At 40.5% G+C, this 26,128-nt stretch overlaps 1 protein-coding gene across 2 annotated transcripts in view; it reads right to left on the bottom strand.

Moving 5' to 3' along the window:
- The window catches only part of tln1 (talin 1), a 91,930-nt gene that overhangs the window by 14,604 nt on the left and 51,198 nt on the right, over positions 1–26,128 (bottom strand). For both annotated transcript variants that reach the window (XM_084401464.1, XM_084401465.1), the window contains exons 22-46: positions 21,919–22,032; positions 21,292–21,405; positions 21,074–21,208; positions 19,916–20,044; positions 17,399–17,501; positions 16,995–17,203; positions 16,652–16,771; positions 14,582–14,779; positions 14,288–14,427; positions 11,879–11,972; positions 10,133–10,222; positions 9,916–10,038; positions 8,747–8,890; positions 8,461–8,622; positions 8,231–8,371; positions 7,262–7,443; positions 7,028–7,160; positions 5,665–5,766; positions 5,419–5,589; positions 4,154–4,402; positions 3,247–3,366; positions 2,699–2,845; positions 2,446–2,612; positions 1,376–1,559; positions 267–392 (exon numbers count right to left, since the gene is read on the bottom strand). In XM_084401464.1, coding sequence (XP_084257590.1) covers positions 267–392; positions 1,376–1,559; positions 2,446–2,612; positions 2,699–2,845; positions 3,247–3,366; positions 4,154–4,402; positions 5,419–5,589; positions 5,665–5,766; positions 7,028–7,160; positions 7,262–7,443; positions 8,231–8,371; positions 8,461–8,622; positions 8,747–8,890; positions 9,916–10,038; positions 10,133–10,222; positions 11,879–11,972; positions 14,288–14,427; positions 14,582–14,779; positions 16,652–16,771; positions 16,995–17,203; positions 17,399–17,501; positions 19,916–20,044; positions 21,074–21,208; positions 21,292–21,405; positions 21,919–22,032 — 3,597 coding nt within the window. The remainder of the gene's footprint in view (positions 1–266; positions 393–1,375; positions 1,560–2,445; positions 2,613–2,698; positions 2,846–3,246; positions 3,367–4,153; positions 4,403–5,418; positions 5,590–5,664; positions 5,767–7,027; positions 7,161–7,261; positions 7,444–8,230; positions 8,372–8,460; positions 8,623–8,746; positions 8,891–9,915; positions 10,039–10,132; positions 10,223–11,878; positions 11,973–14,287; positions 14,428–14,581; positions 14,780–16,651; positions 16,772–16,994; positions 17,204–17,398; positions 17,502–19,915; positions 20,045–21,073; positions 21,209–21,291; positions 21,406–21,918; positions 22,033–26,128) is intronic.

The raw sequence follows: 26,128 nt of genomic DNA, 5'->3' as shown, positions 1-26,128 counted from the left end.
TAAGTTTAAGTTAAGTTTTACCATCTAATATACATTTGTAATTTATTTCAATTTTATTTCAATTCCTGAAAAACTTTTTAATAGTTTTTCATACACATGTTTGATACTTTATGCTTTAGTTAACAATAAAAAGGTCAGGTCAAAGGGAAGGACTCCTGATTTCAGGACAGCTCATAATAACCATTGAGATCAGTGTGCAGGCACAGACCGAGGGCTAACCGGAGTGTGTGTGTGTGTGTGTGTGTGTGTGTGTGTGTGTGTTATACCTTAGCAGAGTTCTTGAGCTGTAACATGGCGGGATCGTCGTGAGGTTTGCCGGCCGCTGCTTTGGTGGCGCTGATGAGATCACCCAGAGCTTTAGCCACGTCCTTCACCGCATTGATCAGAACCACCTGGGACACACCACACACACACACATGAGACCACTCTGGCAGATGCTGACATCTAGTGCTCAGTAGCAAAACCTGCTCCCTACATAGGCACCTGCCCTCTGACAACTCGTGAAGAACACTCCTCATCCTCACATGAAGCATTTGAACAAAACTCAGACCGGCTCCAGCATCCTGCACACCTACAGAGGACAAGCGCTTGGATGGATGGATGGATTTAAAGAAACATTGAAAGTAAAAACCTGTTGCTCCAACACTGCACCACAAGCATGGGGATAATATTAAACTTGTGTGTCACCAAATGTATGTAGTAATAGGAGAAACATGTATCAGAACAAGAACTGCACAAGAAAAGAAAATGAATTCTCACAGTAAGAGTACTGCAAATATTAAGTAATAGAACACAACTAAAAGCTGTGTGTAAATATGAAGGCTAGTCAATGAAGTATCAGTAAGATTCACCTAAAAACAGCGGCTGCATGTGAATAAGATCTTACAAACACTGTAATGGAGATATCACTGGCTTGAAGATAAAGCTTTTATCACGTTCATGAACTTGATGGAAGTGTAATTAAACCTTGCCTCAATGTCTGCATTTCCTTGCATTTTCTTGAAAGATACAGCCATAGCAAGCTTCGAGAATATGCCATGAATTATTAAGTGTTGCCATAGGAACAGCAGAAACCCAAGAATTGTTGCCAAGCACAAAACTAAAGACACACACACACACACTCACAGTCTCTCTCTCACTCTCACACACAAGACTCACTCACTCAGTCACTCACTCACAGTCTCTCTCTCACACACACTCACTCACTCACAGTCTCTCTCTCACACACACACACACACACGCACACACACAAGACAAACTCCCACACACACTAACACAGATACGCTCACACACACTGGTTTTGACAGCAGGCGAGCTGTATTGTGTGTGAACTGAAGAGGCTCCTGATTGGGTCAGGATGGGGTGTCAGCAGTACCTGTGTCTCAGGGTCTTCAGAGCCCAAACTCGCTGCTCCCAGTTTGACCACATCAGCCAGTTTGGTGATGGTGTTGACGGAGGACTGCGCGGCCTGAGCCAGCTTCTCCTGACTCGCTCCGGCTCCAGACACCAGCAGCTTCGTGTCCTCCACCAGGACTTTAGCCGTCTTCAAGATGTGCTCTCTGACCAAACACATCAATATTACAATACACTAACGGTTAGGGAGCAACAAAGAATATATAAAAGGAAAGTGATTTTTTTGTTATTAATATCGGGGATAATGCGTTATAAGCAAGTGATGGGTTACGTCATCAGAAGTTTTGTACAATTCGACAATTTGGTAAAATATGTTAAAACATGCTAGCAATGTGTTGAAAAAATGTTAGCTACGTCCTAACAAACATGCCAAATCATGTTAGCAAAACTAAGTAACATGCAATAATGCCCACCAACACTGGAAAAATGTGAACTATTAAACCATGCTAGCAATGCCGAGAAACGTGTGGCCTGATCTCTGATTGTTTTTTTGTGATCTTATTATGTTTAATTGGGTCAGACAAGTTTCACTGGGGACTGAACTGGTTTGATACGGTTTCTTCTAATGAGGTCAAATGGGTTCCGAACTGGTGGTCTGCCAGAAACTTTTTCCTGTCTTCATCTGATTTTACTTCAGTCAATCTGACAATAAAACCTACAAACTTAAAGATTTTAAAACCATTTCCTACTTCCCGGCCAGTCTCTGTCAAGCCAACATCAGTGTTTGTGATCAAACTATCCGTCGAGTTCAATTTGACAATATAATGGTTTTTATTCTGTGATCAAAAACTTTGGGAGTTGATCGAAGCCACAGCTCAAATGTCACATACAGTTAAGTGAACGATTCTGGATCCTCAATGGTTCTATTAACATCTGTGTTGATCTGCAAACTGCTTCCCATTAATCCACACATATGTCCTGGGCCTTTTTCAAACCTGAGATGTGAACGCCCGGTGATATTTCATGACCTTTTCAATTGAATGTGCACTGGGCACTTTGTGTGCTGCTGGAAGGACACGTGCAGTGGAGTACCTGTGATCTGCAAAGGTCTCTGCGTTCTCTCGGTTGAGCGAGCCTGCGGTGGCAAACATGATGGTGGTGTCCAGATCCGCGATGATGCCAGACACGGCGCTGGCGGCGGTGATGCAGGCCTGAGTGCCACGATTGCCCGCCTGAAGAGCCGCCAACACATGAGACACCTGAAGGAGAGTGAGGGTATCAGGAGTCTGAGGAAGACTGAACAACATCCATGTCAGATAAGAGAAGAAGAAGATCCGCTGTGAACCTTCTCGGAGACTTTGCGAGCGCTGTCGATGAGCTCCTTCTTGGTGTAGGAGTCGTTGGGACTGCACTGAAGCGCTCCTGCTTTACTGACCAGACCAGTACAGCTGTAACCCAGCTCGGTCACCTGCTTCTTGATGTGAGAACCGATCTGAAGAACAAACCACTTAACCTTCAAGTACATCCAGCTTTGTAATAAATGTAACAATATTTCACAATATTACTGTTTTTAAAGCATTCAAAAAATCTTAATGACCGTTCATTTACTATGAACACAAACATTTATTTTCTTTGGAATAACGTGCACTGATGAATTGCTCTTAATAAGAACAATAATGTGCAGGAAGTAAATGTGGGTCAATTTGATTTAATGTAAACTTAAAGGTTCAGTTCAGTTCATCTTTATTAACTTTAATTTTTAATTAACTTTTTAATTTTTATTAATATTAATTTGGGAAATCAATAAAGATGAACTGAACTGAATCTTTAAGTTCACATTAAATCAAATGGAGTGGGCAAGCCACGGAATCCAGCCAGAAGAACAGAAGATACCTCGTGGTTTTCAGCAGTCATAGCGGCACACTTGGCCTCTGACGCCAGGTCACCGAACTCTGTGGTCAGCTGATTGGCCAGACCGCCCAGCTCATCAGGGTTGACGTTGGATTTGGTAACCTGAGAACACAGCAGTTTAAAAACACACTGTCAGTCTTTTCTTGTCAATAAATACGGCATAATTCTCCCAACCGGGAATCATTTTAAACCATAAAACCATCAAAAACGTTTAAAATATGTACAAAAGCAAGCATTCGTAAGTGAAAATGACATGATGTGACTCTGGAAAATAATCTACATCTAATTTATTTATATAATACCGTCAGAATAAAAATGCAAAAGTGCTCTTTGGTGCAGATGTTTTACTCTGTCCTTCACTTCCGTTGCCGGCAACAGAAAAGCATGCACAAGTTTACCGCTGTGTAAAAGAATGCAAAATTAAGGCATGACTATTAATTGTGCCAAGCTGATTAGCACCCACCTCAGTTTTTCAGCCAATAGTTGAGGCAGACAGTACAAACGTAATTAATATTCATGAGCAAAACCCTTCACCTTAGCAGTATTTGCTTTAACCGGCTTTTCGTCAATATCATATGAATATGATTCATATATTTTGAAAGTATTTTCGTATTTGAACATTCATAAACTATTTTGTATATGCAACTACGTTGTATAATGTTTGTTACTGAATAATAAGTTGTTCTAAAATGTACATTTACTTAGATTACACCTAGATTACTATCAAATGTTTCTACGGTGATTATTCAGGGCTGCTTCGCAGGTTTAACTATGATACTTTATATATGTTCAAGCGTATCTTATATTTCTGAATTCTGTACTAATCCTTAAATCTGTTTTTAATACATGCTTGTGCATATGTGTGTATATGGCGTCACTCAGACTTTACCATCTCCTGAACGGTGACAGCGATAGCTTTGGCCGTCTTCACCATCGTGGTCTGATAATCCACAAACGTCCCCTCAGGTTCGAACCCGGGCTCGTCCTCCATCTTAGTGATGGCCTGAGTGATGGAGTTGACCATTCCTCCCACAGCTCCCGCAGCGCTGGCCGCCTCCGCCAGAGTCGCAGCCAGATCGTCCACCGCCTCCTTCATCATCTGAACCGACTCCTCCAGAGCCTCCTGTGTGTGAGCCGCCTGAGGACACACAACACACACACACGGTACTAGAGCTGCCCTCTAACAGTCCACTAACCGTTAGTCGACTAGAAAAGGCTTAGTCGACCAAAATTTAATTAGTCAGATTTACAAGATTTTTATTAAACTCAAAATCACGCAGTTCGTGACGGACAGATCGTTAAGGAAATCCAAACATTCGCCTATCAAATATGGCTTATCACTTGAAACATGTAAGCAGTAGCAGCTTTACAAGTCTGCTCGCACTAATGTTAACCTAGATAAATGTGCACTATTATTAGTGTTTGTGTGGAGAGCGCGCTCACTGCATGACACACGCCGGTGCGATCACTTGCTTAACTTAAAATACTCCATTTTTGATCATACAGATAAGACTAATGCAAACTGTAAAGGGTCTACTTTTACTTGTGTAAACTCACAATAACAAGAAAACATTGTGCTTTAGAAATCAGAATGCACTTTCAGGCGTCTCGGTGAACTTCGAGCACGGCACAAAAATGAACCGAAACTCAGTGTATACTTGCCTCACAGACATGAGAAATATATCTATAGAAATCTTGACATATCTGCTTTTAAACGAACCAATTCAAACGGAACATACTTATTTTCAGATTATGTAATCCGTATGAAATGAGCATATAGGCGGAGATTACGAGTCAGCATTGTAACTTAATCTCTGCAGTCGAAAACACAGAAAACATCAATAAATTATTAAACTGTTTAGACAGTCTCATTCTGTTTTTTTCACGACACATTCATAATCATTGCATTTGCCGATGCACTGTGGCTCGCTTTATTTTTGAATTTGTGCGCTGATTAGGCTATGTATTTTATATAGGCTCATTAATTAAAGGCTCATTATTATGATTCATGGCTTATTAATATAAACGCGTGATCAGTCGACTAACGGCTTAAATGAACGACTACTAGTCGACTAGAAAAATCTTTAGTCGAGGGCAGACACAATCAAAAGCAGCATCATGATCATCAGTGTCTGCTGTGCGCGTGGCTCTTACCTTGTGGTTTCCTCCAGCCTCTTTGGCCGTGTAGAGCATCTGGAGCGCAGACTCGGCCAGGGTCTTGGTCTGATCCAGCACGCTCATCTGCTGCTGGCTGTTATGGATCTTAGACGCCGTCCCGATGGCAGCCATGATGAGCGGCTCAAAGTAGCTGACCATCTGAGACACCTGTGAGACGACAGCACACAATGAGCTTCCCATAATCATCTAGAGACACATTTAGAAATGATTTCGCAGTTAGACCTTGTGTCCCAGCTGAGAGGCATCGGAGCGGGCTGCGACGGCCACCGGTTCGATCAGGTTACTGATCTCATGCACAGACGCCGCCATCTGCTCGTGAAGAGCCTGCAACACAACACAATATTACAATAATGCTTTAGCACATTAATAACAATCATTAGCAGGCCCACATGAAATCTGCGCCCTCAGCTTTAAAGATATTTCTCTGGTTTATCATGGCTGTTGCAGTGTTTACCAAAGGATTTTGTGAGACAATGATGGGTGGACCTCGCTTCCTCTAGCAGAAGTCCTAAGAAAATGTTGTACATTTTAAAGTTAAATACATCAATCTGGTGCACTTGGAGAGAGAGAATTAGGGGGTCCAACCCATGTTCAGTGTCCAACTTAAGCAGAGTAAAAAGTCTGTGCATTGACTTGACTTGTAAAAGTGGACTCAACCCTCTTTTTTAGTCATGATATAGTGTCTCGTCTACATTACATTCACACCGCTGTTTTAGGAAGACAAACAATTAAAATATAATATTATTATTATAACTTTATTATTATTATCATCATCCATAAAACAGTAATATATCACTATTGTAATCTAACACTGTAAAATAAGTTTAAATTAAAAATGTATATTTCATGTATATTATTTGGTTACACTATTTTGATGGTCCACTTTAAACATCCTACAAGCAATAAGTAACTTGTCAACTAACTCTCATTAGAGTATTAGTAGACTGGTAGGGTTAGAATAAGTTGACATGCAGTTGAAAAGTAACGTATAGTCAGTAGAATGTCTAAAGTGGACCATCAAAATAAAGTGTTATCTATTATTTTACTTTACGCAACAGTAGGAAAATGACAATACTTTTGTCTTAATTTCCTCACTTGTAAGAGAGATTTTGGTGGAAAACTGCAGTTTCTGTGAAAACATGTTTCCAAATGCATCTCATTACGAATCCAGTGTAATCAACTGCCGACAAAAACGTTGTAAATTAAACAAAAGAGAAAACGAAGCATAACTGGTGGCCGCATTAATCTCACCGCAGAGATGGAGTTCACTGCATTCATTCACAGTGAACCGAGCCGAACATCGGATCACCAGCTGATCACATGAGCAAAGTGCACACGTCACTTTGAAACGTGCAGCACAAACAGACTATGCCCTTATTTAATTAAATCACAGTCTTTTGCAATTTGTTAAGAGCACCAAGCCACATTACGCTTTCAGATTTGGTCATTCCGCGGATACAATGGTGCAAAACAACGTCCTTTTAATGTTATTATGAGTAGTGTAAAAATATTTTCTGTTCATTAAGAGACTGTGGCGGCACAGATTAGGTAATGAAAGGGAAGCACTGTGGTTGTGAATCCTCACCTCATGGGAAATGTCATCTCTAGGCGTGAGCTGCTGGCTGATGGCTGCCAGCGAGGCCTTGTCCACCTCACGCATGCAGTTATTGAGGACCTCGATGGCCTCATCACACTCCCTCTGACCTGGAGCCTTCTCCCTGAAAACATGATACATTATCGCTCATCAGAACGGCTCCACAGACACAGAAGTCTTGTCTTTAGCTGATCCCTGAATGACGGACATGTATTGCGTGAATACCTCATGTTGGTGATGAGTTTCTTGATGGAGTCGGACACTGTTCTGGAGTGTCCGGCGAGCACAGACCACTTGGGCGGGTCTTTGGGGTTGACGGCCAGTGAGCGTGCGGTCTGGATCAGGCCTGTGGAGCTCTCCAGCATGCTCTTGGCCGCCGCGATGATGGGCTCCATCGCTGACATACCCTGCACTCACAGACAACACAACGTTTTCTTTTTCAATTGTATATAGTCAGAAAAAAATATGGAACGGCATCAGGTGTAATGGCATTTATGGATTAATTGGTGTAATTGGTATTTATAGCAAATGCACATCTACTAAAGATTGAGAGCACAATTCATATTTTTCTTTTATGAAAATCATGGCAATAAATGTTTAAGTAAAAGTGGATCAATAGAAATGTGTCAACCAGTAGATGTTTTGTTCTATACGGTTAAAAAATAACGCAGAGCAGAAAACTCCACGTGTCATTGACTTCCTTTAGTTTTACATTTGAATTTGTTCATTTTATTATGATTTCTTTCTTTTGGCTTGTGTTAAAAAAACCTAATAAGATGAAGCCTCTTTAATTTGTAAAGTATTTAAGTCAAAAGAATCTCATACAGAAAACAACTACTTGAATATGTAAAATATAAAACATTTAGGTGTTGAATTTTCAGCAAAAATTACTATATTGTGATGAACAGTAGAGCACACAAGAAGTCTCTTCTGCTCAACAGCAATACTGTAAAATAGTATTACAATTCAAAACATCTGTTTTCTATGTGAATATATAGTAAAGTGTAATTTATTCCTGTGATCAAAGCTGAATTTTCAGCTTCAGTGTCACATGACCTTTCAGAAATCATTCTAATATGATGATTTGATGCTCAAGAAACATTTCTGATTGTTGAAAACAGTTACACTGCTTCATATTCATAAACCCTCAGTGTATAGTGTGGTGTATGCTATCACTGAGGTCTAAAGCCGTACCTCCGGGCTGATCTGTGCAGGAACGCTGGCGAACTCTGGGTTTGAAGCGAAGGCAGTGAGGTTATCCACCGCCTCAATGAGCGGCCCAGTGGACTCCTTACACTTCTGTCTGTTCTCCTGGTTAAAGGCCCCATCCAGAGCCTGACGTCACAGCACACACAAACAGTGTCACATTCACCAGAACAGAAGCAACACATAAACAGTCGATCAGAAACAGTCTCATGACTCACTTTGATGGACTTGACGAGGTTGGCTGTGCTGTTGGCCACCTCTTTGGCGCTCTGGACGAACTGTCTCTTAGCAACTGGGTTGGATGTTTTAGAGGAGGCGAGTCGGCAGGCGTTGCACAAGGCTGAAGTATGTTTGGCAACAATAGTGGCAGCAGAGAGGACCTAGGGAAATGAAGGTGCACAGATATCACTATATATAGATCATCCAGAGTATATAATAATAATAATAATAATAATAATAATAATGCAGCATTGTTATTAAGCAGGGGCGGAGTGGAGCGGGCACCTGGGACTGTGTGCAGGCCGGGTCCACGAGGTTCTGACAGGCCATCTGGATCGAATGTTTGGCTCTGGCGAACTGTGAGGGGTCCACCAGACCCTTCTGCCCCGCGTGACTGTTCGGGTCAGACACACCCACCAGATACGCCCCCTGTGGGAGACACAACACCGTCAGTGCTGTTATACACACACACACACATTCTTGTACATCGATCTTTATGAGGACATTCAATGACACAATGCAATCTCTAGCCGCTTACCCTACCCTTACCCATCACAACTAAGTGCCTAACCCGACCCCTGACCCTAAACCGACCCTTAACCTCATTATAACCTTATCCCTAAAACCAAGTCTTGACCCTCAAACAGGCCTTTAAAGGGGTCTCAGAAAGTGAGGACCGGCCAAAATGTCCTCACTTTACTCTCTTTGTCCTCACTCCAATGGTCTAAAACTGAAACTGGTCCTCACAAAGATAGTTGTACAAGCGCGCGCGCACACACACACACACACACACACACACACACACACACACACACACACACACACACACACACACACACACACACACACACACACACACACACACACACACACACACACACACACACACACACACACACACACACACACACACACACACACACACACACACACACACGAAACGAAGCACCTTTGAGTCACATGGCAGCTGTGAGTGCTCGTGAACTACACAGAGGAAGCAGTTAAATATGACTCACTGCTCATCAAACCCAATATGAATAATTTTTGCACAAGTGTGTAAGAGTGTGTTCTAATGCCTGTAAAAGACAAAAGCATGAAGGTGTGTGTGAAAGCACAAAAGACAATCAAGGAAGGTAAATGTGCTTGTTCATTTAATACGCTCCTGTAACTCCAGATGTTTGACGCATCATAGCACTGGTACATTTTATCACGCACCGCCTCTTTAGGTCAACGCAGCATAATTTAGAAGAGAGGAGTTACACACACACACACACACGTTGGGTTTCCATGTTTTATGGGGAATTTCCATAGACATAATGGTTTTTATAATGTACAAACAGTATATTCTCTCCCCTTACACTAAACCTACCCATCTCACACACACACACACACACACACACACACACACACACACACACACACACACACACACTGCACAAAACCGTTGTTTTTACCTGAGCGGCTGCCTCAGTGAGACCACACAGCGCTTTAGATGCTGAACTGACCGAGTCTCCAAATTCTGGCAAGTTACTGTTCTTGGCATTATGGGAAATGCCAGCCATGGCCTCTCCCAAAACCTGCACACAACATCAACATTACACACAGCTTTAGCTCAGCACTGGGACTGGGAGATACAGGTGAAATATATAAAAACTGTGATCTCTGTGGCACCTTTGAGTTCTCCATCACACTGTCAATACAGTCAAAGTAGCCCAGATCATTGACGGCTTCTGTAGGATTCTCCAGCATTCCTCCAACCGTCTGCGGCACACACACACACACACACACACAGTTCACAAAACAGATGTCAGGGATGCAAGGCAGTTTTTGGTATGTTCAGGTTTTAGGATTTTAGTTCTGTCTAAATTCGTGTCGCGCACGTGCTGAAAAGTGAAGCTAAAGCATTTGATCGCCCCCTGGTGGCTGTCAGCAGTATAGCTCATCAACTCCGCCCTCTCCATGTAATCGAATGGGACGTGAGACAAAAAAACAAAAAAACAAATCATCATTAAGATGGTTTCTGTCATTTTAGGTAGTTCTTACTATGTTCAAGTGTTTTTTTTTTCCAATAAGTTTGGTATTAGTCAGTTATTTAATGCTATAAAACGGGTGTGAGGTGATGATTGACAGCTGTGTTAGCGAATGAGTGTGCAGGAGTGTGAGTGTGGGCGGGACCTTGACACCGCGGCTCCACTACTGCACAGACTCGGCCTGCGAACTATGGAATCGACGCAAGATTATAATAGTTATTTGTGGGTTTATTTTGGCTTATTTTTCTACATCGGAAGGAAGTAAAGACATGTCGTCAATCTTTTTTTTTTTTTTATGGTCTGAATAAAATCAGAAACAACCTTGCATTCATTATTTTATTATTCAAAATCCAGTGCTGTTTAAGCCCTTTTTAAAGATATGAACATTTCGTATAAAGTTAATAAAAAACAGAACAAAAACAAAAAAAGATTTATACTGTTCAAAAGTTTGGGGTCAGTAAGTTTTTTTTTGTCAGTAGAAAAAAAAAAAAAAAAGTAATTATTTTATTCAGCAAGGATGCATCAAATATTAAATTGATCAAAAGTGACTAAAGAGGTTTATAATGTTCCAAGAGATTTCTGTTTCAAATAAATTCTGTTCTTTTGAACTTTCTGTTCATCAAAGTATCATGAAAAAAAATGAATCTCAGTTTCCACAAAAATATGATTTTTTTTTTTTTAACATTGATAATAATCAGAAATGTTTCATCATATCAGAATGATTTCTGAAGGATCATGTGACACTGAAGACTGGAGTAATGATGCTGAAAATTCAGCTTTGATCACAGGAATAAATTACACTTTACTACATATTTCACATAGAAAACAGGTATTTTAAATTCTAAAAATATTTCACTGATCATATAAACGCAGCCCTGGCGAGCAGAAGAGACTTCTTTCAAAAACATTTAAAAATCTTACAGACCCCAAACTTATAATCAGTAGTTTAACTGGTCTAAAAAACAAATCTGAATGGATTCTGTACGTTTTAGATTAATTATTGTGGAAAAGAAATATGAAAACAATGCTGCCTTTAAAACATGCACTGTTGCTTTGCTTTGATTTCCAATATCCTCCAGAAACAGCACACTGCAAATTACTGCCGCTCAATCTCAAACAGGATCTCAAGTCATGCATATGGATATATGAAAGAGCATGGCATATACAAACGAAGTATTTTTATTCTAATGAATACTGTAATTAAACAATTTGGACAAGTTATGGCACAGAAGGAGTGTCATCTCTCTCCTCATAAACACTGTTCAGATTGAGATCAGTGCTGAATATGAGAGAGTGCAAACGCTGCATATGAGAGTGAGTCACTCACACAAACTGATGAACAGAGAAGAAGATGAGAAAGGAGAGGTAAAAGAGAGAGAAGAAGCACCTCGAGCTCACGGAGAGCGTTGTCACACTCCTTCTGTCCCGGAGCCTGCTGGGTACACATGCTGATCAGCTGATTAATGCTGTCTGTCACCGCGCTATCAAGAGAGAGGGAGAGGGAGAGAGAGAGAGACATTAGAGTTTGCTGGAAAGAGAAGGAATAGTGTGAGAGATCTATGAGGAACAATCCACCCACGTGTGCTACCACACACTGACACTCTCTCGCTCGCTTTCTCTCTCTCTCTCTGATGCTCTGTGAGGGAGTTTTAGGAATGTGAGCAGTGAAAAGCCATTAACTGTTGTTGTTTCATCCTGTCTTCTTCTCTCACACACACATCAGAGAACAGCACTGATACATACAGGTTTGCTTTTGTAGATGCCCATTACATAACTGTGCTCATTCCAACCTAAATGTGTATAAAAGCGAGCATGCCACTTATGTAATGTGTGTCAATAGAAGAGCTGTGTGTGTGTGAGTGAGTGCACGATTTCTTTCTTACTATCACTGGCTCTGTTAGGATAGCATGCTATCACAAAGCACAACATCTGACTCAAATCTCTACAGAAATGCTTCAAAACAGTGAGCTGCAGTTTAGATGCACTCCTGACAGTTTCAGACAGTAGCTGGATAACCACGTATACGGTTATACTAAATTGTTGCAATTTACCGTGATAACTGTGATATTTAAAACTGAAATATTGATATCATGTTAATAGTACATGTTCAATAATGTACATAAATAAGCTGGTTGACACTAACATAGTAGGTGGCGCTATTGCACCGTAACGCTGGTTGCCACCCGTAATAAAGCGTAAAAAAGAAGATGACACAGGCTGCGTCTGAAATCGCATACTCTCAAGCATGTACTTATTTTGAATAAGTAATTACTTCACCACTGCTAAAAGTATTCAGAATCTCACTGGGAGTAGTAGGAAATCTGAGAACTTTTTGCTGTGAATTCAGACATACTTCTACATACATACTACTGGTTTACTATCTAGTAGGGAAGTGTGTGATTTCAGACGCCTGCCGCCGCACAATCATGTCGGAGACGACCGGCGAGAGCGAGACTCTGCCTGGACCTGGAGAAAGTTTTTCAGATTGGATAAAAAAGATGTTCAAGTCTTCAGTCTGTAGGACATGCCGATCTATGGCAAGTTCATTTTGTTTGCTTTTCTACAGTCACCATTACAAACTCTTCCGTTCCCTCCGAATCAGTCTTAGTTTATTTTGGATTTTCTCTTTTTTGGCCAAAGTTAAAAAGGATTTTACTGATAGCATCATTCATATACTATAGATAATGCAAAAACATCATTATCGTGAATTCTTTCGGCCACGATAACGGTGTGGTGAAAGTGTGATATGGTGACAGCCCTAGCATGCACCCTTCACTACTGGCCTTGTGGGAGTTTTTTTTATTCCTTCATCTTCTACTACTTTTATGTTTTAAATGGAAGGTCCCACTTTATATGAAGTGTCTTTATGTACTATCATTTTAAATTAAAGGTGCAGTAAGCGATATCTGAGAAACGCTGTTGAATGTGGATCGGACTGAGCAGCACAACACACTTGTAGCCAGTGGCTGAGAGACATTACAAAAGAGAGAAGCTCAGAGGAATATCACTGGAAATAAACGGTTATGATCAGGAAAGAGCTTTAGGATCCGCGTTAATACTAGAAAAGCTGTCCGGCGCTGGAGAGAGCTCAGCGGGAAGGCCTGATAACGGACACTAGTGTTCTTTCTACTCCATACGTGAGTAACATTGGTTTTGCTTTGTTTTACAGAACCAAGATGTGCTGTTGTTGTAATGTTAGCTCTAGTAACAGGACAGTTTGAGTGTCATTGAACAGACATCCACTCTTGCATTGTGTGTTTGGGGGCGGAGCAATGAAGGGAGGGGTATGTTTGGGGGCGGAGCAATGAAGGGAGGGGTGTGTTTGGGGGCGGAGCAATGAAGGGAGGGGTGTGTTAGTTTGGGTTGATTTCAAACATCAACAGTGTTTCTCAGAAACCCTCACTGCACCTTTAATCATTTCATACAATGCACTTGTTGTGTACATGCAGGATTTTACATTGTACTTAAATTTAAATCAATACCTGTAATTAATTTCTCCCTTAGGCTGCGTGTCCACCAAAGCGTTTTTTTCCTAACCTGTCCTAACCTCCCCGTATCCCACCTCAATAGCAGCAAATAATCTACACAAATACATTTTACCAAACAATAACTTTTTGATGTAAGTGCATTGTAGTTAAAGACACCTACTATAAAGTATGACCAAATGGGGTATTACCAAAGTCATCCAAACCTTTCAATCACTATTTCATATTTTTGTATGTAACCATCTATACTGGAAACAGTTTAATGACAAAATGGTAATTGAAAAACAGGAGACAGATGGCAGAAGTCTAACCGAGCGGCAGCAGCGAGCTGGTTTTTCAGGTTTGGTGAGTTGGGGTCTGTAGACAGAACTTTAGCAGCCAGCAGGAGTTTGCTGGAGGACATGGAGATGGTCTTCAGGTTGGTGACCACTTGAGTCTGGTCCTCTTTAGACTATAGGAAGAGACGAGAGGAGGAGACATCATTCACCATTCAATCTACTCACTCATTCATCCATCTATGAAGTCTCAAACGACTCTCTCAGGACCTTGTGCTAATGAAAGAATAGTTTAATGTCATGTAATTTAATGTATAATACACAGCATACATGTGATTGTCCAGCCATGTCCACTCCGGCCTGCAGGAAGTGGTTAAAGTCTTGCCCGAACTTCCCGGAGGCCTTGGCCAGGTCCTGTGTGTTGCCCCGGGACGCCTGCACCAGCTCATTGGCCGACTGGTTCAGGCCCGCCGCGGCCTCGTTCAGATTACCCTGAGCCTCCTGGAAACTCTTCCCGCTCACTGGGAACTGAAGACACGGCACAAACACAAACATCAGAACCACTGTTTAACTGTAATAGGGCTCACTGTAATATTAAACAGTAATAGGAAACTTTGTTTTTGGAAAGCCTGGATAGGAAGTTCGCCTGAATCATAATCACACCATGTTTCAAGAGCCTTGTTTCTCCCATATTCTTTTTTCTCTCCATTTCTGTCACTGATGGAGTTTGGGTTCTTGTCACTGTCGCCTCTGGCTTGCTTAGTTGAGGACACTTAAAGGTATAGTGGAGGATTTTCTTTTTCCGGGTGGATCATCAAGACTATTGGTCCTCCTAGTTGTCAATCATTCTGGTGATATGTTTACGTGATATGCTCGTCCCTAGGTGGTTTTCGCTTTCTGCGCATGCGCACTTTCAGGTGTATATGTGTGGTGAGCCGTTTATATACTGTCTATGGTGGTGAGCTACGGTTTCGGCCATTCATTGAAGCTCGCCGTTCTCACCGGGTTTTTTCAAAATGTCTGAGGGTCGCAAGAGAAAAAGTGTCTACGAATTGTATGACAAGAAGAGAAAGGCCTCTGAAGAAAGAAACAAGACCAGAGTGTTTTGGGGAGAATATTTCACACGCTGGCGTGCGCTAAAAGCACAGGTTGGGCTTCCCACTGATGCCTCAGTCGCGAAGTTTCTACTCGACAGGTAAAGTTTGGCATGCTATTTGGAGAAATCCATTTAAAATCACTGCTAGTAAAAGTTAATGTAAGCTATGATTAGCGATGCTAGCCCTGGCACAAGTCACACACCGACAGCAACTTGTAAACAGAGCGTGCACGAGGAGAACTAGGCTCGTGCATGCTCTCTCGTGCACACGTTTAATAGGCGTTCCCTCTCGGGAGCAGGTAGAGTGTTGCGCATGTGCATTTTTTCAAGAGCTGCTCATTTTTGCAGAGCTGCTTTATAGATGAAATTAACTAATTGAATAATTGATTATCTTTACAATGGAACTGAATCAACACTGAACTGACTGTCATTATTTTCCTGGAATCACTGTAAAGCTGATTTGAAACAATCTGTATTGTACAAAGCGCTATTTAAATAAAGGTGACTTGACTAGTAAATTGAAGTTTGAAGGTTTTGGATGGACAGAGACAGATGAACATGATGACAGATGAGATAGATGGATGGAAGGAGAGATAAACGGATGTACAGTATGTACAGAAGGGTAGATGGATAAATGGGTGAATGAACGGATGGATAGATAGATGGATTGATAGAGAGAAGAATAGGCGGATGGATGGAAGAATGGATGGACAGATGGATAGATATATAGATGGATGGACAGATAGATGAATAGATGGATGGAAGAATGTATAGACGAACAGACAGATTCTGTTCAGATTTTTGTATTCATTATTTTGTTTATCAAACAGGGTTCTGGATTCTTCTTCTGATATTCACTTCTTCACTTGAGCGCCGCCAAGCTGTAGTTTTATGCAACAGCAGTTGCTCTTGGCATGTGGCTAAAAGCACAAATCTCATTAGATGGCCAGTTTTCCTCACAATGGGATGGTAAAGAGATTAGTACGCGTCTCTGTTCGGACTGACAAAAACATTTGCATGCCGTCAGTACAACAATGTCTTCACAGACACATTTACAGCTATTCATTCAACTTCAAATGTCTGTTACACAACAAACTGGGTGTGAACAGGCCTTCAGACCTGGACAGTTTTTGTGTGAGCATGTGAGTTTGACCAGCCGACATTAAATTACGTTATATAAGTCACTTTAGTCTTAAGTCTCAAGACCATCCAGATGACAACAATATTGCAAACTAGATTGTGAAAATACTTTGAGAAATGTCTGAAAGGACATTGTGAGTGTTTCCATGGCCTTGAGGACTCACTTTATCAGACAGGAGTTTCTTGCTGGCTTCTCCTACAGTTTTGATGGCATTATCCACGTCTCTCTGCCCCGGCAGACAGTTTACGGAGCGGTTCAGTGCCTGAGAAACAGCCTTAGCTACCTGAAGAGACACACACACACACACACACACACACACTCCAGTCATCAGCAGAACATTCTCCGGTTATGCTAATCATAGACAAACAACAGGCAATTTTCTTTTCAAAATAATGAGCGCTTCAACCTACAGCAGACCAAATCTCCCATCAGCAATTAAGAGGGAGGTTCTGTTGCTGAATTTAAACCCACTCTATTGAGCTTTTCTTATTAAGTGTTGGTTTAACCTGGGCCAGTCTCTGCTGGGTGTCAGGGTCTCCTGGTTTGGCGATGGCTCTCTTGGTCTCCTCGATGAGGCTGGCAGATTTGTCCATGACATCCCCGGTGCAGTCCAGCATGGCGTTTCGGGCATGAGGGTCCGCGGTGTTGGCGGCCACTCCACGAGCAGCTGACGCCAGCGAACGCAGAGCCTGAGCCACGTCACGAGCAGCCATACCTGCAAAACACACACACACACAGACACACAGACTTCAGGAGACTGAGGGAGCCCGCAGTGAGCAGATTAATGCAGTTTATAATAAAAATGCATAACACGGTACTGGACATGGATTTGATCATAACCTCTATATAGACTATGAAAATGCAGAAACAAGCAGATAGTTAGCGGTGTGTGAGGCTGATGGGGTTTTACCTGTGTAGTTCTCATTGCCTTGGGTGGCTTCACTGTGGAGCTGAGCAATAGCAGAGCTCACGGCTTTAGTGCTGGAGCACAGATCCTGAGAGCACTTCTCCAGCTAAACACACACACACACACGTGTCACAAAACTGTGTTACAGGAACCCCATGTTTCTATTTCAGAAAGCATGCTTGCACAGGCCTAAGGCGAATAATCAATGATATCAGCTAAAGGAACTCACAATACACATTTTTATAACTGAAAATAAAACCGAATTCACTAACATTACATTGGATGTAAAACTACAGTACACAATATGAGGACAACAAATTTCAGCTGTGTAAAAGCCAAGTAAAAATAACCTAATTGAAAGGCCTAATCCTTGCTTTCCCATATATCCAGGCTTTTCTAGACAGTGGCATACCTGCCAACCTTGAAATTATTTTTTGCGTACCGACGGGGGGGGGGGGGGGGGGGGGGGGGGGGGGGGGGGGCTTACGACGACGACGACGACGGGGGGGTTGTGGACGACGACTTATCACATGCATTATATTGCATTGCATAAAATGTGTGCAATGCAATATAATGCAGTATAAAATATAAAATATAAAACCCCTATAAAACTGTAAAAAGAAAATTTACAATTAAGATAGGCTACTTAATTTATTATTCCAATATCCAAATATGATACTAAATACCACAGGGAAAAGGGCTTCTATTTGTGACGTGCTGTCTTTGCCTTTGAACATTGCGCATTTTAAACAGGACACGCATTAGCTGAATAAATGTTACCCAATACAAACATATTTATAGAAAACAGTTGACAATGATTAGACAGGAGTCCAATAAGAGCATAACGAATCACTTATTCTAAAAAGAATCAAGTATACCGGTAAGTTAGACGAATCCGACATAAGGGCTGTTAACAGTAAAATGTTCGTCATTTAACGAATTTTAAAAACAAGGATGGATAATACAAAATGCTTTCTGGCATTTTGACAAAATAAAACAAAAAAAAACAAAACTAAAACAAGCAAGAACAAAATTTAAACTTAGCCAGTCAAATTTAATTTTACAATTATCTTCTCTTCTTTGTGCGCGCGTCCGTGTTTGTGAGAGAGAGCTCGCGCAGCACTGATACAACGCGGTAGTAGCCTACTTTTTAATCTGTAACGAACGCGCTAGTTTTCATACAAAATAAATATGTAACATAATTAGGTAGGCTACTTTAGTTATTATTAACACAATAACGTAACACATGAAGGCTACGTTTCTTAGCACTGAGAATTAATTAATAAACGCCTGTTTCTCCAGACTCGCGCTTATCCGTAATCTACAAATCACATCACTTTCATAATCACTAAGCCATAGCGATTTCAAGTTTATTAAGATTTATCGTTCAGCATTTCTTGAGCATTTTATTATTTGCATGGCTGAATGATGTCTTCCTCTTTTCTGAGTGACCATGAAGAACGGAGTATTTTAAGATAATGCGATCCGTGTGATCATCGAATCCATAGGATTACGTTAACTCAGTACAATATTTCAACTTTCCATATCGAGCCCAGCCCAGGCCGTTTACCTTCAGGAGTCAGATGTACAGTGACTACTGTACTGTCCTCGCTTATGAAATCAGCCAGACTGCGGGCCGCGGGAGTGGAAGGCGGATCGAGCGGGATTCTTTATTGGTGTCGATTTTCAGTCTCTTTTTAATGATAGGCCTTACGCATCTGTCAATCATCCCCGCTTGCTATTTGGGGAATGAATCCAGCGCTATGATTGGTCGAACTCTTCTTCTTTTGCTGTTGCTTGATTTGAGGACTGCGCATGCAGAGGCGTCACCAGGTTTTTGCGTAGTTTAGACTAACAAATCGTACCAGCGTACTTTGAAGTCAAAATGCGTATCCGCTACGCAAAATGCGTACAGGTTGGCAGGTCTGCAGTGGGAACCCTGGCTCTTCAAGAAAAATTTGTTCAGGATGATTTCAATGGTTGTTTTGTCTTATTTTAAATCATTAAGTTATCTTGAGTCCCCCTTGGAAGTTTGCTGAGAACCACTCGTTGAAATCACTTCCTCAAAAGATCAACAGAAAGACAGTCTGAGAGCCATCCGATTGTGTAGAAAAAGACTATTAAATAACAGTGTGTGTGCGTGTGTGGGGGGGGGGCTTTTGTCTAGCAGTTGTTTTTGTGACATGAAGCACCTGGTTTGTGGGTTTAGGTGTGAAAACATCAGATAAAGATCATGCTTGCAAAAAGTTTGCACAGAGTTTGAACACACACTCATTCTTCACTATCACTATTCCCCACATTTATTACAGTAGTAAAGTCATCAAAACATAATACAGGAAGAAGGGAAATGATGTAGTGACTAAAACGATCTTGGTCTAGCTTCCAGCTGTGCTCACTCAGGACATTCTCTGTTAACAGGACTGAGGGAGTCTGCAGATGTGCAGGACACGTGTTGGCCGCAGGTGTGTTCAAACTTTGACTGCATGTAGATAAACACACTCTGTGTGTCCGTTGACTCACCGTTTCTCCAGGCAGGGGTCTGAGTTTGCCCTCAGCAGCTGAAGCTTTGGCCTCCTGCATGTCCCTCTCCAGCCCCCGTACCACTGTGAGAGCGTTATCAATCTCCAGAGGACCACACGCCTCCTGAGCCTGAGTCAGACACACACACACACACACACACACACACACAGAAAATGAGTTGCAATCGCATTCTGACCTTAAATATCAATCTACTTGATATGTCAAATATGTTGCGTGTCATTACCAGGCCACAAAGGAATCTGTACCCACCAAACTTCATAAAAATGGAATGTCCATCATTTTCAACATGCATTTCATAGTTAAATTTCTTTTTTTTTTTTTTTTACAAATTAGACAATCCTCACAGATGCTAATAATAGCATTTTACACTCTTTTAGCACATTTTACGTTTAAATCCATTCTGTAGAATACAACAGACTTTCCCCAAAAATACAACACAAAAAACAAAAGAGATTCTGTCCATGTTTAATTATAATAATTTAAATGATATAAGCTGAAGGAACACTTGGATTTTCACTCACAATATACATTTTTATAACTGAAAATAAAACAAAAATTCACTAACATTACATTGGGTGTAAAACAGCAAAGGTTCTCAACCTTTTTGACTCCAAGGCATTTTGCCCACAACAATATTATTTCTGTAATATTATATCTACAGTACATAGTACTGGCACTCCTATAAATGATTATTCTTTTTTAAATGTATTTTTTTTAAAGAGCTGAATGCTCTTCAGGGATCCTTTTGATGATCCCTGATAATAATGATATATTAAATGATAATAATAACATTTTATAATTTAAATAATAACAATTAAACAAATCAAAGAAATATATTCCATTGTACTGTAAAATAAAAAAATATTTAATAATAATAATAATAATAATAATAATAATAATTTTATTTTACAGAACAAAATTGCAATACGAATATTCAAGGCTGGCTTAATTGCTCTGCTTTCAAACGTTAACCCACAGAGCTTTTATTTGGGTGGTAAGCCACAGGGAGACCCTAAAGCTTCTCTTTTAGAGATTTATTCACACAGATTTATAAGTAATTTTGGGAGTTTGCATGTTAAAAGCGACCCACATAAAAAAACATCATTACACAAAAACAGCCCCTGTATCCAGTCTCACCTTGAGCGCGGCCGTGCGGAGCTCAGCGAGAGCGCTGGCCAGGTTTTTGGCGCACTGACTGAGCTGCATGGCAGACGCCTGGTCGCCGATGGTGGGAACTGTCGCTTTGGCCGCCGTCACCATTTTCGCGCCGGGCTGATAAGAGAACAGACATCATGAGCTCAAATGAGGCCGGTTTGCTGTTTCTAACAGGAAGTGAAGGTCTGAAGAGAACGCACCTGCAGGAAGTTCTGGCTGGCTCCGATCAGGGCGAGTTGAGCGCTGGGACTGTCGGGCTGAGACTGACTGCCTCTCACACCCTGAACCAGCTGAGGGATCTGCTCCGCCACCGCCTGTGGAGCACACACACATGGGGGAGATTCCTTTATCCTTCAGGCCTTGTGTGATTAACTCTACAACTGTGACTCGCAGGATTACGCGAATTGTCGCCTTTTTCCCACCTTGGTTGCCATTGGCTTTTGGCTTGCTTAGTTGGGGACATTTAATATTCTACAATATTATTGATCTGCCTGCATTGACACCATTATATGAGAACTGAACTGAGCTGGACGATGACATCACTGTTTTCTCCAGAGCGGCTATATATATAAATGTTGTTTTACAACAGAAATGAACTATCACTGAACTTACTTAAGCTGGACTATGACGCTATTTTCTTCTAGAAACATGATTTTCCTGTTATCACTGTAAAGCTGCTTTGAAACAATCTGTATTGTAAAAAGCGCTATATAAATAAATGTGACTTGACAGAATGATGTTTTACGTTCCGCATCTCCTGACCTCAGTTATACGTGTGTGTGAGGCGCTTGCTGTGTGAAGTGCAGAAGAGGCGGTGTTGTTTGTACCTTGCAGCTCTGCACGAGCTGTTGCTGGGCCGCTGGGTTCTTGTTGGAGGAGGCGGCGTTCTGGGCGGCGGCCACGGTCTGAGTGGCGGCGGCCGCGGCCTGTTTCGCTGCGTTCTGACACACACACACACAAACACACATTTATTATAAAGCCAAGAATCTTTCAATGAAAGTCTGTTTGCACGGTGGCCGTATTTGCCAGCTATTCCGATTATGCAAGACTTCAATCTACTTAAATCTCACATTTAAACAATGTATTTCAAATCAGCAATAAAATCTGACATGAACTGACCCATCAATGTTGTTTTCTATCCTCAAATACCATAATCATCATATCAGAATGATTTCTGAAGGATCATGTGACACTGAAGACTGGAGTAATGATGCTGATAATTCAGCTTTGATCACAGGAATACATTACATTTTACAATATATTCACATAGAAAACAGCTGTTTTAAACTAATAATATTCCACAATATTACTGTTTTTACTGTATTTTTGATCAATTAAATGCAGCTTCTGTGAGCAGACGAGACTCTTTTTAAAAACATTAAAACAAGTTGTAATTATTCCAGACTTTGACCGGTAATGTGCAGTCTCTAACAATAGTCAGATTATATTACTGGCTGTATGGTATTGTTCATTCATATCACAGCTGAGTTCACGAAACAAAGCATTAGTGTTAGATCATAAGACAACATTTTTTCATTCGACTATTTCTGTGTGAATTATACAAACTACTAATTTTAATGTTAAATTGACAAAGTCAGAGAGAGTCAGACAGTTCTAGTTGGTTGTTAGGGTATTTTGGTTGGTTAATAGACTGCTATGGGTTACTAGCTGGTAGATGCTAGGCTTTGTTAGAGCTAGCTCTCTATGGCATTACTAGGGTTTTCTGGAAAGTTACTAGAGTATTTTGGCTGGAGGGTACAGTGTTCTGGCAGGTTGCTGATAGGACAGGCAGACAGTTAGATAAAGAAACAGACAGATATCATAAAGAACTAAGCAATAATTCTTCAAAGTCTTGCACTGTTCTTTTTACTGCAGATTATAGGCAAGCTGAAATGCTATAAAACAGAGACACGGGTCTGTGGAGTTTGCGAAACCTGCCGTCAAATAGTTCTTCACCCTGACAGGTTGCAACAAGTCACTTGTGAAACTGCACCTCTGAGCTATACATGCTGCAATCTGTGAAAACTTGAGCAGTCTTTTTCGCTGTAGCCTTTGGCAGGATTTAACCTCATGAGCAGCAAATCATCATATAACTTTACCCAAATAGGGCAGCAAAGAGATGTTATAGTTGGCAACACTTCCAGAATTCATCTCAGTACAGGCAATGATTTTCAAAAGAGAGTGTGACCTAGTGTTGTCAAAAGTACCGAAAAGTAATAAAAAAAAATGTGATGCTTTGAGCGCTGTTGAGCGGAATGGTAAACACCTCTGAAAAAAAACGTAGGAAAAAATCCAAGTCCAGGCACTCAGTGGATACAAAAAGTAATACAAAAGTCTTTATTAGAGGGCAAAAAAAAACAAACAAAATTAAAGCTGCAAGCAGCATTTAGCGGGGTTCAAGCATTTAGGGTCTTTAAGCACATAAGGCAGTTTAGTGAGTTGTCTGAATTTTTGTTTAGGATTTACAGGCTTTTGAGTGTTTTTTGCCATACCCATTTTCTAAATGATCCTGTTACAGCCAGGCCAATGCAAAAGTTAAAGTTTTTTATATAATTAATAATCTAGAGCTTCCAGAGAATTGTACTGCACTGGTATATTTCCGATCGGGCGAAAAACCTAGGACTAGTTCGCAAAAGTAGGTTTTTAACATAATCGCAAGTATTTAATGAACAAATTGATTGACAGCAGTAGTTCTTGAGGCAAAGTTGTTCAGTATGAGGAGATCTATCAAATGATATGCATCACGTGATTACATAGCCGTAAAACCTGTTAGCGTCAACTAGTGGCTGATTTTTCAAAATTCTTACAGACCTCTAGGGCCACGAAGTCGAACATGCCCACCGAGTTTCGTTCTGATCGGCCTCCGTTAAGAGCAAACTAACAGCTTTGAATTAAAATGGTGAGTTTATCCTGTTGTAAACATCAACCATGCCTGTTGACAGTTCTCTTTTGTGGGAAGGGAATGAAAAGTTCTCAAATCCACAGCACAGCCTCAGACATAACATTTATATCCATGATCTGCCATTTTCACTATTGTCCTTGCTTGCTTCTTCACAATACCTGCAGATCTTCTGATGATTTGGCTGTGCAGGTCCACATTAACACTGCCTGGCCTAGAACATGGACTGGAAAATGCAAATTTGGGGGGTATAAATATTAATGATCCTGACTCCAACGTCACAGTCGGTGTTATGGTGGGATTCACTCATTTTTCAGCGGTCTTTTGCAAACAGGAGATTTACACATGAAGGAGGAAACAATGGTGTTTGAGGCTCACGGTATGTCAGTTCCATGTCCAGAACTCTTATCATTCAACTATGCCAAGATAAATACAGTTTTCAATTGTATGGCACCTTTAAAATAGATGATTAGTAATATAATGCTTACTTGGAGTCTGAAATGGCTTTAACAAAAGAAGAAAAATATTCTTAGATTTCTGTTCATTCTAATCATGTACAAATAAAGTAGCACAGTAAGATTACATTTATTTGAATGCATTAGTGAGTGTGTGATTGTGCTGTGTGTGCAGCGTGTCAATACTAAAAGTGAAGGTGTAGTTGATATCTTTGGTGATAATATCTGTAGTAATCATAAAAAAACAATTAAGAAATAAAGAATTAAAATTACAAATAATATTCTATTAAGATATGAGTTACAATAACATGATTTGCAATAGTAATAATATCAATAATATATGCACAATACACACAGATTAGACTATCAGGTCTGTGTTTTACAAAAACATTAGTATTGCAGCCAATGTGAGTCTGTGGGATTTATAAACAGACAAAATATGATTTGAAATGTTATTTTAATGATTTTATTAAGTTTAAACAATATTTCAAATGGAAAAAAAATGAAAAATAATATTTTAGTGAGCAGAATGAACCAATGAGTGTTCTTCTTCTGGTGGTTAAAATGTAAATGAAAACAATAATACTTAAACAATAATACTTAATACACTAACCATGCTTGAACACACACATGCACACAATTTTTTTTGTAGATGTAGATATTTAAAATAAAAGATAGGTAACAAAATGATAATTGCAAATCTCCTCTGTATAACACCATTTTCAGATTTCAAATTAATCACTGAGAGGCAGAATTGTTCAAACTGAGAGCTCAGTAAAAATGAAGTGATAAACTTTGACAAAACATGACTGTGTTATAATAGGTGATTTTCATGCAAGTAATTTTATATAGTCCAAAAACTAATGCAAAAGCACAGATGAAAATATTTTATTAAGTAGAATGTCCTGCAGAGGGCAGGAGAAGACCACTAATTGACTCACTTTCATTTGAAAGACTTTTTTATCCACCAGTAAAACAAAGCAGTTTCTCCATGTTATTTCCATTAAGCATGCTTACACACACAGACACACACACAAACACAAACACATCCATCCACACACACACACACACAGACACACACACAAAGACAAATATGTTTTCAATGTTTTTATGATGTGATATTGTGAAAATATCTTCATCTCCTCATCTTGAACAACTTTGCCTCAAGAATCACTAATGTCAATCAAACCGTTCATAATCATAATAAAAAAATAAAATATATACAAATATCATAATAAAAAAAACATCATAATAAAAAAGATTGCTTCTTAAAGCATTTGTTTATTTCCCAATACTGAAGCGAATTAAAAGATCATGCGTAATCCTGCTGCTCCCTCTAGTGGACAACAGTGGTATTATAGCTTACATTTTACAGTTGAGGTGTTTGAATGAATGAATGGGAATTTGTTTTTTTACTTATATCTCAGGAACCAAAAGGCGAAAAATTCTGAAACTCAGAGCATAGATAGTGCTTGAGGAGCCCTGTTGAATGAGACCATCAGGGTGTTTTTGGGCGATTGGGGCTGGGAGTTATGACTGTTATAAGGCATATCTATTCGAGCTATTATCTCTGGAATGCCCAGGGCAGATAACACCACATTTGAATCGAAGCTAGCCAAGGACGTGCCCTTTCCAACGAGCTCTTACACAATGTTCGGGGTGGTCTGGGTCGGGAGTAATGGC

Source organism: Rutilus rutilus (genome assembly GCF_951802725.1).
Source record: "Rutilus rutilus genome assembly, chromosome: 25".
NCBI classification, from domain to species: domain Eukaryota; kingdom Metazoa; phylum Chordata; class Actinopteri; order Cypriniformes; family Leuciscidae; genus Rutilus; species Rutilus rutilus.
This window is presented reverse-complemented; position numbering and strand designations above follow the sequence as displayed.